This window comes from Atractosteus spatula, chromosome 3 (genome assembly GCF_055471065.1).
Source record: "Atractosteus spatula isolate fAtrSpa1 chromosome 3, fAtrSpa1.hap1, whole genome shotgun sequence".
In the NCBI taxonomy this organism is placed as follows: Eukaryota; Metazoa; Chordata; class Actinopteri; order Semionotiformes; family Lepisosteidae; genus Atractosteus; species Atractosteus spatula.
This window is the reverse complement of record NC_142708.1, coordinates 11,213,229-11,229,633: the sequence shown is the minus strand read 5'-3', so window position 1 is coordinate 11,229,633 and position 16,405 is coordinate 11,213,229. Positions and strand designations below refer to the sequence as shown.

General features: G+C 37.8%; 1 protein-coding gene across 1 annotated transcript in view; it reads left to right on the top strand.

Moving 5' to 3' along the window:
* Positions 1 to 16,405, top strand: part of dcc (DCC netrin 1 receptor) — a 369,239-nt gene that overhangs the window by 115,947 nt on the left and 236,887 nt on the right. Inside the window, exon 2 of the mRNA XM_088910726.1 lies at positions 11,018 to 11,338. Within this exon, the coding sequence (XP_088766852.1) occupies positions 11,018 to 11,338 (321 nt within the window). The remainder of the gene's footprint in view (positions 1 to 11,017; positions 11,339 to 16,405) is intronic.

Here is a 16,405-nt window from a genome sequence, read left to right as displayed (position 1 = left end):
CCAGGTTGCTACTGTAAATGATTTTAATGGACCAGTATGGGGAAAGCACCCTGTGCTGTAGGAAGTCCATCGGCTCTTATGCAAAACCTAGGACCTGATATTGGTCTTTAAGGACCTGTGAACTGTTTGTAAAAAACGGTGGTGACCCTGGTGTCCTGAATTAATTTCATTTAGGCTTTAACAATTTGACCTCCTAACGTTCCTCCTAAATTCAATTGTTGAAGCAATTTTTGGCTTCTCTGCCTGTGCAGATCAGCTGTGCCATGGAGCTACTGGAGCAGAATGGCTTGTGCAGTTGACTTGCTGTACTGGTTGTTTGCTGTACTTCAGTGGTGGAAGAAATGGGCCCCACCCCCAAAAGTGAGAAACACATTGGGATCCTTTAGATGAATCATTTTACTTCTTAAAAGCAGCATTCATAAATGCACTGAAAAATGCTTTTTAAGATGTCAAAGGTTGCCTTTCAGAAGTACCTTGAGTAATTTTAGAGCAGCAATAAATAATTTTTATAAAGCACAATTCACAGCACAAGCAAATCAATGGACAAGCACATGGATCCACATTAAATTAATGTATATACAGTATATGCATAGATTTCTTCCACATTTGTTAAGTTATTGACATTTCAGAATTTTGATAAACTATTATTTGTCTAGCTTCACCAAACAGCTGACATCCCGTAATAAACAACAAAACATTCAATGTCCAGTTTGAGCTCTTGTTTCATCCTGTGTTACTCCCTCTACGTTTTATACTTCTTCCATATTGGGTGCATCCACTGTCACTTTTTATGTTTTTGCCTTTGACTCCACTGGATTAGTTGTATGTCTTCATCATCTTTGCCTGTGCTGGTTGAAGAAACCTCCACTGTTTCTTTTTGCTGCTTTTTGTAACACATCCAATGTGCAGTAAACTCGACAAGATTTTTTCAAATGACGAATGAGAATGACAGATCGGATCCAGTGCGGAAAAGCCTTAAGGCAGCATATTTTATTTTAACATATGTCCGGCACCATTCATTTTGATTTTCTTTGTGATGTCTATAGCAAAGCAGGATTCACATTCTAATCCTCACAGCAGGGTGGGGTGGAACAGAAGATGGGCACAGTGAGAGAGAGTTGCAGATTTCTTTTAATCAGTGCCAAGGACTGCATAGGGTGCTGTGGGTTTTTGTTCTTCTTAGTTTGTCCTTTAAAATGCTTTGCATAATACCCACTTGCTTGTCGCCACTAGAGTCAAATAATGCCTGACAGACTGCAGAAGGAAAGAAGGGAAAAAAAAATCAATCACCTGATTGTTGCCTCTAAAGGTAGATAGAAAAGCAACATGGAAGCACAGCTGAATATTAATATTAACAGCTGATTCTCCGTTAAAGTTTCCATTTTTCTCAATTATGGCTTCTGGTGTTCACAGAAAGCCTTCTGGCCTCTGGTGTTCACAGCATCCAATCTAAGCATAACAGTAAAATGTTTGGGGCTGGTAAAAAGCAGATTTTCTAAGCTCATGCAGTGTGGAAAATAACATCTCTAAATGGATATGGAATTTCATTTTGAAAGTGGAATTCTAAGGTGCATTTACTGTCCACTTTAATACCTATCCATCCATTTTCAGTTTTCTTGTCCTGGTGAAGGTGATGATGGTTTAGTAAAATGTGTGATAATGTAAATACAGGGGTGAAAAAAGTCACTAGAGTATCCTGGAATTGGTGTAGCATGTTGTGTGATCCCTATATTAGGTTTATTAGCACAAGTTGGTTTCTTGGTTTCCCTTGAATCCTTCTGTCACCATTGGAATTGGTGGTACTGGTGTTTCACAGAGGCTGAAGAAAAAAAAGAAAACCCCATAAGGGCTTGTTTATGGTAGTGACAAAAGGATGGCTCGGAATCAGCTGCAGCTTGACACCCTAAATTGTGTGGCTTAGAGAGGAAGAGAGTGAATTAATCAAGTCAGTCTGTGCACTGTCTAAGCTGTGTGAATTTAGGAGATTAATTAATTGACTGGCTGATTGGTACAATTTAGAGTTTACCTGAAAATGTCTAGCAATAACAATTAAAAAAATTACTGACTTGTGCCTTAGAAATGGAAGTTTCGCATTATTTGGCCCAAGCTATTAGGGTAAAAGATGGCCATTCTGTCTTTCACGTCGTAATTACAATAAACATGCATTATCTTGAAAGTGAATGTCTGCATTGGTTATTTGAACTTGATTTACAATAAGGCAGGAAGCAAAAGTATAATGCGTACATCCATTAGCATGTTAGTACTGTAGCCTGTTTTTCAAAACACAAAACATGCTGCTCAGGAAAAACTGTTATTAAACAGGCCATCGGAAGGAGGTCAAATTGTAATCTTGCACTTCTGCTCTCTTATGTATGAATATGTAAGGTGCACTTGGTGCAAATCTTGTCTAGCACTCAGTGTTTTGGACCTGTCAGAGAGGTCGTGTCTTGTACTCAGCATGGCTTTGTCTCTTTCACCTCCTCCAAGACAAGATGTGAGTGGCTTTCTTGCCTCTTCTTGAACAAGCAGTGCTTTGAACTCAGGCTCTTCATAGAAAACAATCTGCTTCCTGCACCTGCCATTACAGTATGTTTGCTCTTTCCTTCCAGTTCTCCTGATCTTGTCAACCCTCCCTCTAACTTTGGAACAACTGTGGCTGTTTTGTCTCCCATTTCCCAAGTCTCATTTATTATCCACACTCTTTTCTCTGCTCCCCCCTCTGTGTTTCTGATCAACAGTCCAACATACTGCACCTATGGCCATGGCCTATCTTTGTTATTTCTCCCCTGTCCTTCTTTTCACTATTCCCATTGGAGCCCACCCTCCAGTTGCTGATGTCCACTACTCCCCAAGGATGAGAAAACATACTGTGTCAGTCACTATGTCAGAGCCCCTCGCTTGCATCGCCGTTGCCCACATCATGGTTCCTTTTGTGGTTTACTCCCCCTTTAACCCCCTGTTGTCTGGTCTGCAACTGGTGAGATGTTGGCCCTTGCTTCTTTCCTCTTCCCAAGCTTCCACCCAGGAAACAATATTCTTCTAAGCTGGTATTCTTCTTCTTTTGGTAGTTCCTCTTGGAGTCCATCGTCATCCATTATGTTAAACTTCAGCTAGTGATAACTCATTATCTGTTAGTGTCCTACTTCTTCCACAGTGTGTCCACAGAATGCTTCCTACCACTGAATTCCAATCCCATGTGATCTAGGATTTGGATCTGCATCAACATTTTGCGGATCTTTTCAGGGATTGTAACTGTTATTTTCTCATCAAGGAGAGTTGACACCACGCACTAAGTACTAAGTATGCATTCCCTTTTTAACCATTGGCTCATTTTATCAGAATTTGGCTGAGCTACTTAATTGGTGTTGTTAAAGTTTGGGAGGAGGATAAAAATTAAGCTTGCTGTTTCGCTCTTTACTGTATGTATGAATACTGTACTTGCTGCCTGTTCACTCTGCAGGCATCTTCCTCCATCTCTTAACTGCACCATTGCAGCAGCCTCCCTGGTTCATTCCTTGTAGGTGAGGGGGGTTCTGACAGTTCTGACCTTAGGCTAGGGGTGTAGGTTTCCTCAGAAAGACACGTTAACACAAAACACTTAATGCAAAACCTTTTCATTAAATGTCTAAAGCTCCTAACTATTACTTCACACTATCATCCTCTTGTGTGGGCTGTCATTAATTTAGTATATAATGAAGTATCACCCTAATGTCTTGTTTTGTTTTACAACTGCTTTCAGCCTTTCCATTTTTTTAAATTAGTATTCAGAAGGAATACTTCAGATGTTAAATCTGTCACCTCTGGTACAGGTATGTATAGTAGTTTAACTTCCTGCTGAAAGTTTAATGAACAGTTTTCTTTTTTCCTTTCATGAAGGAATCAGTTGAGAGCCGGTAGTGGATTAGATTGTTGAAGAGCAGTGTGGAAAAAGTCAACTGATTCAGATGCACCAGCATTTGTTGGTTTAGTGTGAAAGTGAAAGCACTGGTTTGTAACGAGAGTGTAATTGATCTGGGATCAGAAAGCCAAGCTATGGCAATTGAGAAGATGAGCCATGAAGTATTCGCTGCTCGCTTAATTTTAACAACTGTGTGAAAAAATAAACAACCCCACATTACAAATGCAGAAATTGATCCAACTTCAGCGCTTTGCTAATTGTGTTTGAGGCAGACAGGGGAACGAGCTCAGAAAAACACGACTGCCCAACATCCAGGAATACAGGTCAGAAAAGAATGCTTCCTGATCTACAGTCAGGTAGATTTCATTGGGATCTCAACTTTATTTCACAAAATATTTTACTTCCACTTTCCCATAAGTATACAGTATATACTGTATATATTTATCTTTCCAAACTTCTCTTTGAGTATTTCTCTAACACTGCTCCTGCCACCCCATCTACACCATTACAGCAGTTCCACATCCTAACTACAGGCTTCTGTTGCCTCAGTTAGGGGAGTTACACCAAAAAAGCTCAATTATATTTTGTCTCTACCACATTTATTAGGATCTAACTGAATTTGAGAAGTTTATTTTTATGAGTACATACAGTTCAGTAAGGAAGCTCTATTGCCTATGTTGTCATATTCCTATGTTTGCAGTATCCAAACAGCATCAAAACTAATGAGTGCTCTCACTCAACTACAACAACAGAGTTTCTACAAAATGCAAGACAAAACTCAGTACAGTTTGTTGTTACCTCAGCCAAACATTTTAGTAGCTTCAGGATTGTCAAAGGTGTTAAGATATGTTCACTAAAGAATACATTAGACATAACCCTTGTCTATCAGTGTGAAAAATAAAGTATTTTCTATCTGACACCAATAAATGAAAACAAGGTTATGGGAAAAGTATGTACTATCTGCACATTACACAACCAGTACTAGAACTTGTAACTCTTGTAATCATTGTACTGTATGTGACTGTTGTTAATTTATAAATACTCAATGTAAAATAATTTTCTTACATGGAATATACAATGGAAGTAAACTAATGTCAAACAAAACTAAAAATCCTCTCTTTAAACAGTAGAATAATTAGCCAGTGTTTTCATAGTACCTACATTTTCTTTTTCTTTTTTTAAGAAAACCTCTCTTTAAAGATAATTACAGTAGTTTTCAGGGGGTGGTGGTGGTGGGGGGGAGGGGACAGAGTGAGGTAGTCATACAGATTCACTAATTTAATTTAATTTTAATTTAATTAATTCTCATAGCTACGACAGAACTTTTTTGGAAGCACTTTTTTGTTTTGTGATTCTATATGTAACAGAGTCAGATCTAATAGGGAGCTGCTTGAGTACTGGCAGAGCGCTTCTTATTCCTGTGCAGTGTGCCGGTGTGTAGTCGTCTGCGGAGGTGGGGGGATAGAGTGAGGTTGTCATACGGTATACGCGAGAATTCTTTTCGAACGGGGAAAAAGAATCCTCTTGTAGATGAGGGCAATTGGGTGTGTAGCCGGCTTGCGAACACATTTGATTCTAAGCTTGAACGCTGTCTGCGGACGCGTGGGGATCTTAAAGCGCAGCCTTGATTAGCCTCAGGTGTGGTACTGTAGCTGCGCATTCCCATGCATGGGAGGTGTGTTCCACTGTCACATATATAAGTTCATAAATATTGTGTTTAGATTATTTCTGTGTTTTCCATTATTTTATGGATTGTATGTTTGGCTACAACCATCTTATAATCATTAATTTAAAAAGCACCATTGTTTAGCAGGTTCATTTTAAAGCAGGTATTATATTGAAGGATTTTCAGTCACTACTTTCAAGATGGCTTATATATACAGTACACTTTTGATCTTGTCATAATCATTCTTGGTTTTAAGTGTTGTTTATGTCAGGGTCTCATATTATGCAAAATGAGAAATTAATACTATGTATAAAATTACAGTCTGTACTTGTCTCAATAGAATTCAGTCTCCATATGGTTAAGGAGGTGTGTAAATTCTATTTGAGCTTTTTGGATCAGGAGGTACAGTAGATTTGAAGATGAATACTTCTTACATAAACTGCTTACTATATATATTTGTAAAACTATGTACAGACAGTATTTTAAGTGAAACAAATATGCTTTTTAATAATGAAAATCACTGAGGTTCCTTTGCTTGTGTTGATAAATATTAGCATTCGAAATGACCTCTATTGTAGCTTAAAATAGATATCCCAACTTGCTCTCCATGAGACACACAGACAGGGAGAGAAGCTTGGGGTCAGAGCGCAGGGTCAGCCGTTTATACAGCGCCCCTGGAGCAGCTGGGGTTAAGGGCCTTGCTCATTGGCTCAACGGAGTGAGATTCCTCTGCTGGCCACGGGATACTAACCAGCAACCTTCTAGCCACAGGCGCAGATCCTTAGCCACAGAGCCACTGCACCACCCCAAAGGCTGAAACTATATAAGTACAGTATATAAATAGTACAGTATACAAAGGGTAAAAGGTTTATAATAGGCAAATATGATTTCAGGGCACACTAATCTGAACCATCATGTAATCTTCTTTATAGGAAGTTCTTATTTTTCATCAGGTGAGTATTTTGGCTCATGCTCTGCTAATGCTGCTGAACTATTGAACTTCAACCAGTAAAGGTAAGAGCATTACAAGATGAGCAGGAACCAGACATTTTTTCTCACTAATCTGTCAGTGCCAGTTCAGCATTGTCCTTGCAGTGGCCATTGAGTGTCAGTACACTAGCATAATTCATTACCAATTTTGTGGTTCCAATCATTGTGAAGAATTAGTTCTTGTCTGTTATACTGTAGAAAAGAAACCTGTTTTCAGCCTTCTGTCTCTCTGTTGTATTGCTACTAAAGGCCTTCTGTGTGCTGAAAATAAGACTCCTCTATACTTTCTACCAGCCTTAAGGAGACTGGGTCTCTGGTACTGTATCAAGAGTATATTCAAATGAAATTTGCACAATCAGTGGGAGATACAGAGGTTTTAAATGCTGACTGACTCTCATGGTATGCTATTTTTCTGACACTTCATTTCCACAGATCTGACAGGGTTTTCTGACAAGCTGTCTGGGCTATTGTCGTTTGTATGCACAGACCGGATCCCATGTCATCTTATCAAATTTAAACTATTCCCTTAGCCCAGGGAAAGGAAACGTAAGCTAGACGGAATTTTCAATTACACACCGTGCTCTTTCTGATGTAATGAAATGGATAGTTGTAAAAAGTTAGCACTCCCTGCATCTCTGTGGGTATCCTTGCTGCACTGTGTGTTCTTCAGTCTTAGCAATGATGAGTTATTATGACATGCTATTTGCCAAGGAAACAGGCTGCCTATGTAAATGAAGATCATCATACCCAAATGATTATAAAATCTGAAGGATCAACCCTCTATATCAACTTTCTCTTTATAGTACCATTTTGTAGTAACTATCTCAGTTTGTTTTTTAAAGGCGAAAAGAACAAGTGCAAGAGGGAATTATTCAATGCCTGAATGTTGGATTTAAATAAAACATAATTCTAAACAATCAAACAGAAATCTAAATATATGACCAATTGCTGGCTCAGAAATCGAGATTGACTTTCAAAGTCAACAAATTTGTCTTCTTATCTGCATGATTGTTAGACTCTTATTTATCATTTAAGTACCCAACAGAGAACTGACATATTTAATTTAAATTAGCTTATGTTTAAGCACATGGGATACAGTTTGCTTTCCGATGCAATTCAGTGTTACACAGCGAACGTTGTGTCCCAGTGTACACAATGCTAAGGACAGTGCTCCCAAATTTGCCATGTAACCAAAGATAAAAGACAAAAAATATCAAAAACTCCAACATAAACACAAAAGATTGGTATTGAAGTAAGTTGAGCAATCCAGGACCTCCTGAGTGATGATTCTGTGACCAATATTGTATCATGGGTTCGAGCATACTGCTTGTTATGTCACAAACTAACTGTTTCCCCAAATATGAGTCCACTGCCTAGAATAGTGCTAAGGTTCTCTTGGCTCTTAGCAAACCCTATGGTCTCCTTCTTTTGGGCATGTGATGCTCAACGTCTGGTACAGGGCTGGGTTGCCTTTGACACCTTAAAAAATAAGTGGCTCAAAAGTGGTTGTGGGTTGTAAGATCCTGCCTTTCCTCATTTTCTCATTCTCCTTATGTGTGCAGTCATAGGGACAAGAGCCAAGATCTAAAAAATACTCAAACAGTGATTTCAAATCACGTGGGTATGACAAGAACGTTACTGATGATTCTTAATGAGAAAACACAATACAAACAAGAACCACTTCATGTAATGATGATAAAGCCCATGTTCTCAATAATTTAAAAACAAATATGGAATAAAACAATATAGAGACTATGGTTGATGTAATTCACGTTTACTTAATATGTACAGAACTCTAAAGAGAGAGGAATTTGAAGAATCTTACAGATACTGTAAAGAAAAATATACAGAGGCATTAAATATACTGTACAGCACATGAGCACTGGAACCAATAGCATTTTTTTGTGTTTTAATGCTGTCCTCTGTACATAGCAAGTTTACTTCATGTAAGGGACACAATGTCTTGTTCTCAGTTGTTATAGTGTCAGCAGCATGGTGACCTGGCTGTCTCACAGCTGCCTCTCAACTCTGTGGTCTAACCAGATGTGCCTTAGGTGCTGAGATTGCACGCAGCCCCTGTGTTCATGTCAGTTTTCTCTAAGTGCTCTAGTTTGCTTCTGCAATCTAATTGCAGACAACCAAATACAGACAAGCTAACTGATGTCTCAGAAGTCACCCTGTGATAAACCAGCATCCCATACTGGGTGTAATATGTCTGCCTGCTTGCTTAGGGTTCCTTTCAGCTCCCTGGAGCTCTGTAAGGATAAAACAGTTACTGAAGATAGATGGATAGCTAAAGTGTGGAAAACAGATCCAGAAAACAAAGAAATATTTTTTTCCTAGTTAAAGAGAAGTCTTGGTTAAATTCTTTAATAGTTATTTCAATGGCTTCATCCAGACATGTTAATGGTGAAAAAAGTACATTATTATTTCAAGAATTAATATACAAAACTAACAGCTAAAAAATCTGAAGACATTGAAACATTGAAGATGCACAATCATAGCTGAGCATTAAACTGTGGTGACATTAAACAGGTTACATTATATGTATACTGTATATACTACTGTATATAGCGCAGTACAGAGGGAATTTGGGATATCATGATGTGGAGAATGGTGGGAATTGTGAAGATCTGTGACATAGAATAAAACAGAACAATAAACGCTCACAGTGACAAATACAGTGGGTACCTGATGCTTAGCTAGACATTTTACTGTCATTTGGCAGAATAACAAACGCGTTGCTTGTGAATCCAAATCGATCTTAAGAGTGCTGGAAAGGGGAGGCAAAGGAAAGGATTTTCAAAGAGTCCTGTCTTGGTTTAAAATACATATTTAGTAAAAATGCTCTTCCTCAGATTTTCAATGTACTTGGACAGGCAATCCCTGCATTCATTGGGAGTTCTTGCCTGGATGGCTGAAACATTGGTTATTTTAATCAATTCTAAAGGAAGCTTCATTACAAAGTGAAACCATGTTTGCATCACCCCCTTTCCCTTGTGGATGTTTAGGTTCAAATATCACTGATATTTATTTCTTTTGCATGGAAAGACTTTTCAATAAATGTCACATATTTAAAGATGAAGGTTTAAATCTTGTGATAAAGCACATACAGTACTCCCAGAGCAGAGATTCATTGTCAAGCCAAAATGTCCATGCACTCAACCCCTAATGCCAGTAGACTTGTAGGGTGGGTTCAAATGCATTTTTTATGATTGGAATCTGCTATTCAAAGTGAGATCTGCTAATCAGTCCTCTACCAGAAATCTCAATTTGAACAGTGCTTGAAAACGCATGTGTTTGAATACTTCTAGTGGGGATTTTGAATGCTCTTTGGAAGACTTGCTGTAACAGGCTTCTATTTTATGCTGTTGGAACTATTGTAGTAGACTCATATATGCATACACTTTCTCTTTTATCTTTAGTTGTTTAATTGTTACGGACAAAACATTCATGCAAAGGCTTTATTTTTTCAGTTAGAACTTTTTTACAGCAAATAAAAAATACCTCTGTCAGGCATCATTTTCAGGGCTTTGTTATGCCAGTATACTTTTGTAAGTAATGTTTTCCTTAGATGTATCAGTTTTCTGTGCTGGAAGTTTTCATGCCAAAGATCCTACTAGTGCTAGTTTATTACTTGGCATTATCTTTTCATACCAGACACTGCAGCTCTTTTTTCACACATTGCAACATTTTTATTCAAATTATGCTCATTTAAATTCTTGATTCCTTAGTGTGTGACAGTGTTATTTTATTAATACCAAACTGCACATATAATCTGTTTTTCCAAAGTTACACATATTGTACTACTGTGTATCTGAATCCCTGTTCTTTCCTGTCTCCATTTAGTTTTTCACCAGACCTGTTTGTTTACAATGCAGTATTGCAGTATATACGCAGATCATCCAAAATATAGGATGCGTGGAGAATAATATTGAATTGTACTAAAATTAAGATACAGTAAACAGAATAACAATAACTGTTTATTGAGTTATTGACTTAAATAAGGGAGAGGTTAGAGTCTGGCCTTCTTCACAACTTCTTTTAAACTTCATTTTACTTATTTGGATAATGCTTTTACCCCCAAAAAGCTTATATTTGTGTGCATTTATACAGATGTATTTTCATGGAACAATTTTTAAGTGAATTACTGTGCCCTGCTCAACGGTACAACAACAGAACCTGGGATTTGACTTAAACACTCCATTCTCACTACATCTACAGTATGTAAGAAATAATGAAAAAATATCAATTTACCCAAACAATTAAAAATATTCTCCCTTCCATAGCTATCCTACACATACCTGAAGCTTTGTCTCAAGCACTTTTTCATCTCCCATAGCTCATTTATTGTGGTTTCAATATATGTTTTGTTTAGAAATACAGTATTCAGTTTATTTGCTGGATAGGATGGAGAGTAAATCAATGCTAACATCTAAGGATTCTGTTGTTCTGTGTTTCAGGTTCACAAGCGAAGAGCTTCACTGCCTTGAAGTTCTTGCAGGAGCCTGCTGACACAATCACTGTGAGAGGGGGAACTGTGCAGCTGGACTGCATGGCAGAGTCAGATCAAGGCACACCTGTCATTTCCTGGAAGAAGGATAGCGTGTTCTTGAGTGCGGTGGTGGATGAGAGGAGACAGCAGCTGTCAAATGGGACTCTGATAATCCAGAATGTTGTTCACTCGCGGCATCACCGGCCTGATGAGGGCCTGTACCAGTGCCAAGCTTCTCTGGAAGGGGTGGGAGCCATCGTGAGCAGAACAGCCAAAGTGACTGTATCTGGTAAGTGCTAAGGCAAACAGAGGCTTTTATTTTTATTGACTTTAGACAGTAGACAGTATATGCAGTTATTTGAGTGCAAGGAAACAGTGCTGCTCAACAGTTCTTTTCATGTAGTAACCAGACTTCTTGTTGCAACCCATAAAGCAAACATTTCCAATATATCATGCAGGTGGATTCCCAAGTTAAATTTTTAAATAAAATTTGAGATTGGGTGAAAAACAAACAATATTGTGATGATAGTTTTTTTTTTATTTTTTTTTGTCATTATTGTATTTTGAAATTATTTTTTGATTGAATTCAAACAACCATTGAAATGAAGTTGTTTGAGATAAATGGTCTGGAGTATATGGTGTACCATAATAAGCCACTTCAGATTTTTATTTTTCTTAAGCAGTAATTAATGAATGTGATGCCATTTCCTTCAACTAATGTTCCAAATCTATGTACTGTACTCAAAGAAATGAAGTGTCTTTCTCACTAAATGTTAATGTTTATGTTTATGCTATTTAATTGTTCAACATTCGCTGATTGAGGTGGTGAGCACAGCAGAGAAGATTTTACCTTAGATGTTATTTGTTTGAATGTGTAGAACTGCTCCTTATGTACTGTACTACTCTTGGTACAGTGAGTTACACCCCCCTCCGTAAAGTTGTTGTTACACATTTGTGGAACTGTGTATCTAGAGTCCCCTTGGGATTTTAAAACTACATCATATTATTCACTTGATCTGAGAAGTTCTTCTGTTTTGTGGATGACATTACATCCTCTGTGATGTGTCACTGAAGACATAGATAAGGAGCTTTCTGCTGAGACAAGACTGTAGAGCAAATGCTGTAATGAACAGCAGACACTATTAATTGGTGTTTAAATAAAACATGCAGGCATTAATTGTGAGGAACCGAAACCTGTGTTAATGCAAAATAGATGAGTTTGCCATCTTTACCCTGGAAACTTGTTGATCCCAGGGAGATTTTAGTGCTCTGTCATGTTTTACCTTTCTCCTCCCTTGTTGGATCATAATAGTGAGTGACTTCAATGTAATTATAAAACTTCTATAGTGCCCACTTCAGGTGATTCATCTCCCTGAGTTTTTTCTGCATGTCATACACACAGAGAACATTACAATATTTCATTACGTACATACAGTACAACAGAGAAATGCTCAGAACATGTATCATCAACAATTAACATTAATATCTTGATATTCAGAACAGTCTCAGAGGCGAAACAACAATCGTGACTCAATCGTTGTTCTCAAGGAGTACAATTGATCACATTCTGTACATTTCACTTTCTGGTGTCGATGAAAACAGTGGTGTGTTCCTTATTTTTTTTAAGTATAACTTATCCCTTTTAATGGAAGTTGATGAACACACTAACATCATTTTGTGAAACTGGCAACTAGTTCATAGCTGCATTTCAGCTATGATATACTGTATCTGATCAATTGGTAAATAGACACGCATGTAAAAAGTTTGGTCCATGGTATGCCTACTTCCACCGCAGATGAACAGTCTTTGCATTAACCTATTAAGTGAAGAACACGGAACAAGGAAGCAGTGCTTATCTGAAATGTAATTTTCCAAAAGTAAATAGATAATTGATATACAGTATCAAAGCACTGTACTACCTGAAAAGTACAAATAATCTATATACTGTATTTGACATAAAATAGGTGACCCTTGGTTAGAACACGGAACAGAATTGTTAGACTCTTTGACAAACCTTTGTGTTTGATTGCTTAAGTAGATAGGTTATCATATTTGCATATTAAGATGGCTAGGTATCCAGAGAAAATGCATTAAAATAACTGGTCAACTACTTTAATGGTCTATAGTGCTGGGTCTAGTCTTTGGCATAGTATTTGATCAGTTTGTATTTGACCATTCAGAGAAAACAAAGAGAAGGGTGAGATGGTCTGTACTTGTCGCTGGGCTGCCCACCACTTTTGCTCATAATGTCAAAAGTGTAGTTTATAAGAAAAAACAAACCTAGAAGAAGCGATACAATCCATGAGCCCATCCTCTGATACTTTCAATATTAAGGTCTGTATATTAAGGTCTTTCCAGTCCTTAAATTTCTGTACGTATTACTTATTATTAGTAGCGACCACACCAATTGTAAGGATGTTGACTGTAGTTACAGAATCACATTCGTCTTCTTCCTCTGATGCCCATAACCCTGGATAAGAGCACATGTGAAAATGGATTGACAACAGCAGTCAGCTTCCCTCTATGGTGCTCATCTCGAAAAACAAAACTGTCTCACAGCTTTTAAAACATATTTACTACTTAAAAGGACACAAACATGTTTAGAAATCAAAGTTTTACAAGCGGAAATGTGTTGGGAATTTGAAGTAAATTTCGTGAATCTATGTTGAGGGCGGAGTGGTGGCTCTGTGGCTATGGATCTGCCCCTGTGGCTGGAAGGTTGCCGCTTCAAATCCCGTGGAGGAATCGTACTCCACTAAGCTCCTGAGCAAGGCCCTTAACCCCAGTTGCTCCAGAGGCACTGTACAATGGCTGACCCTGTGCTCTGACCCCAAGCTTCTCTTCCTGTCTGTGTGTCTCATGAAGAGCAAGCTGGGGTATGTGAAAAGATGATTTCCTAATGCAAGAAATTGTATATGGCCAATAAAGTGGTCTTATCTCATGTACTGTATACTGAAAGATGACTGCATCTAGGAACACAGCGCTCTAGTTTCAAGTTGGTCCAAATATTTTTGTTCTGACACATTTATCAGTCCAAGAGGTCTAGGGGAAATGATTTAACATCAAAAAGGCTATGTTTCTCATTGCCAAACCATGGAAACCACTAATCAATGGCAAAGAACGCAATCACCCATGAGTCTCTTTCAAGCTTTGCCATTTGGCAGCTTATCTTTTCTTTTTTTGAAGGCACCAGTGCCTTATTGTGACTGATTTCACACTAGACTTGTTTGGAGCCAGAAGGTTTGTTAAAGACACAAGTGCAAACTTAATGCATGAATATTAGGGATTTGACTCTGTTGTACTTCAGGAGGCTGTTATTCTTTTTTATACAGAAATACAATTCTAGGGTTGTCATCTACTGAGTGTTTTGCCATTTTGGTTTAAGCTTTTATTACATCCTGATGTATCTGCATTTTGTTGAATACAAAATACCCTTACATCTTTCTGGATTTGTAGAGAGGAACAAATGTACTGTAGTAGAGGACAGGGCACACCTTACTTGTGAGTCAATTAGATGTGAGTAAAAATGTGATTCAACATCATCTCACATTTAAAAATATTTTTTAAGTTGTAACTCCTGGTTGTCTCTGATGTCTAAGACTTTGCATAGCATTATGTTAATACATGCTTATAATCTTCAAGATGTACAGTAGTAGATAATATTTCAAAATAGTGTACATGCAAATCATGTCATACAGGTACTTCTGGATTCAATATTGCTGACAGTGATATTTAAAAATCCCTTTGATACGCTGATATTTAAAAACATAATGAGAATGCATTGTAGACAAAGGAAGCATTGAATTTGGATGAACGTTTAAAGCAACTGTGTCACATGTGCTGTGTACTGAAATTTAGTACATATAAAAATTGGAACTTATAGTACACAAAAGGGGACACTAACTCCATCAGTAACCATTAAATGGTGGTGACCATAATGAGCCAGCTCAGTGCTCTTAGAAGTATTTATGCAGGCTGAGGTTTTCTTAAAAGGACATAAATCTTAAAGGGACGTAAACTTTTTCTAACAGAGGAACCTCATCCTTACCAGGAGCCATGGGAGTGGGAGTATTCTTTCTTGGGCCACTTTGCTGCCACAGGACATACAGTAGACAGCTTTCCGTCATTGATGGAACCATTAATTTCATGTCCTATTGGCAAATTCTGCAGCCGAATATCAGACCATCCCATTCATCCATTCAGCTGAACTTGAGAAGAAATGATTAATTCTGGGAGGAAGCACGGCCACAATTCTAAAAAGATGATGAGAGAGACTGATGAACACTTACAAGAACTGTCTAGCCGAAGACTGAAGGAGGTGCCACCAATTATTGAATTTAAGGGTTGACATACTTATTTATATGAGGATATTTACCATTGGATAACTTTATTCATTGAATAATTCAAAACAATCTTATGTCTTTGTGCTATACATTTTATCCGGTTGTCTTCATCTTTTATTAAGACTTTCCTGAAGATCTAATTACCGCACACGTGAAGTCTAAAATACACAACAATACAGATCAACCTAGGGGGGTTCACAAACTTTTCTCGGCACTGAAACCCCAGCTGTGTTGCCCATTGAGTTGTAGAGAGCATCTGTGGAATAAATCAATGTGCTGCTGCAGACCTTCTGCCGTATTGGCAGGATTAAAATGCTTGGGGTCGACGGGAGGTTCTGCAAATAAAGACGAAATAAGTCAGCCCTTTGGAATGCTCAGGCATTGCACATGGTGTATGAAAGAGCACAGGAAAATTAATTGTGAGTGGTTAGACTACCTATTCTTATCCGCATTGAAAAGGATGTGTACCTTGTAACGTGCTAAACTGACCTAGATACAATCTTAAGGTTGTAACTGTCAACAGGTACTGTTGGGTCTTGAGGATTTTAGTAGCCGTCTGGAGCTTATGTTCCTTTTAAATAATTAAGTCAACCTTATATACAGTACAGTGAAGTTCTGATGGATAAGTAACAGTATATAAAATATATAATGCAGACAAAGAAATTGACTTACGGAGCTGTAGCTGTAAACAAATACAATGACAAATGAAGTTTGGAATATGGTACATTGAATCTGATTGCATGCCCTTAAGGCATTAGCTCTCTTATATACAGTATAAACAAAAGCAAAACCATAATTTTAGGGACACCACAATTGTTTCATTTTTATACATATTTGCATTTGTCTCTGAAAGCAGTGCAGACAAAATGGAACTTGACAACTGTTTGTTCTGTACAAAAATTACCCTTTTTTTTTACAATAAATTATTTTGCTATAAAGCATGGATTGTGAACATCCCACATCAGCTATTTCATTATGTGCCGTGTTGCTGGTTCTTTTATTCTTTTGAAGAA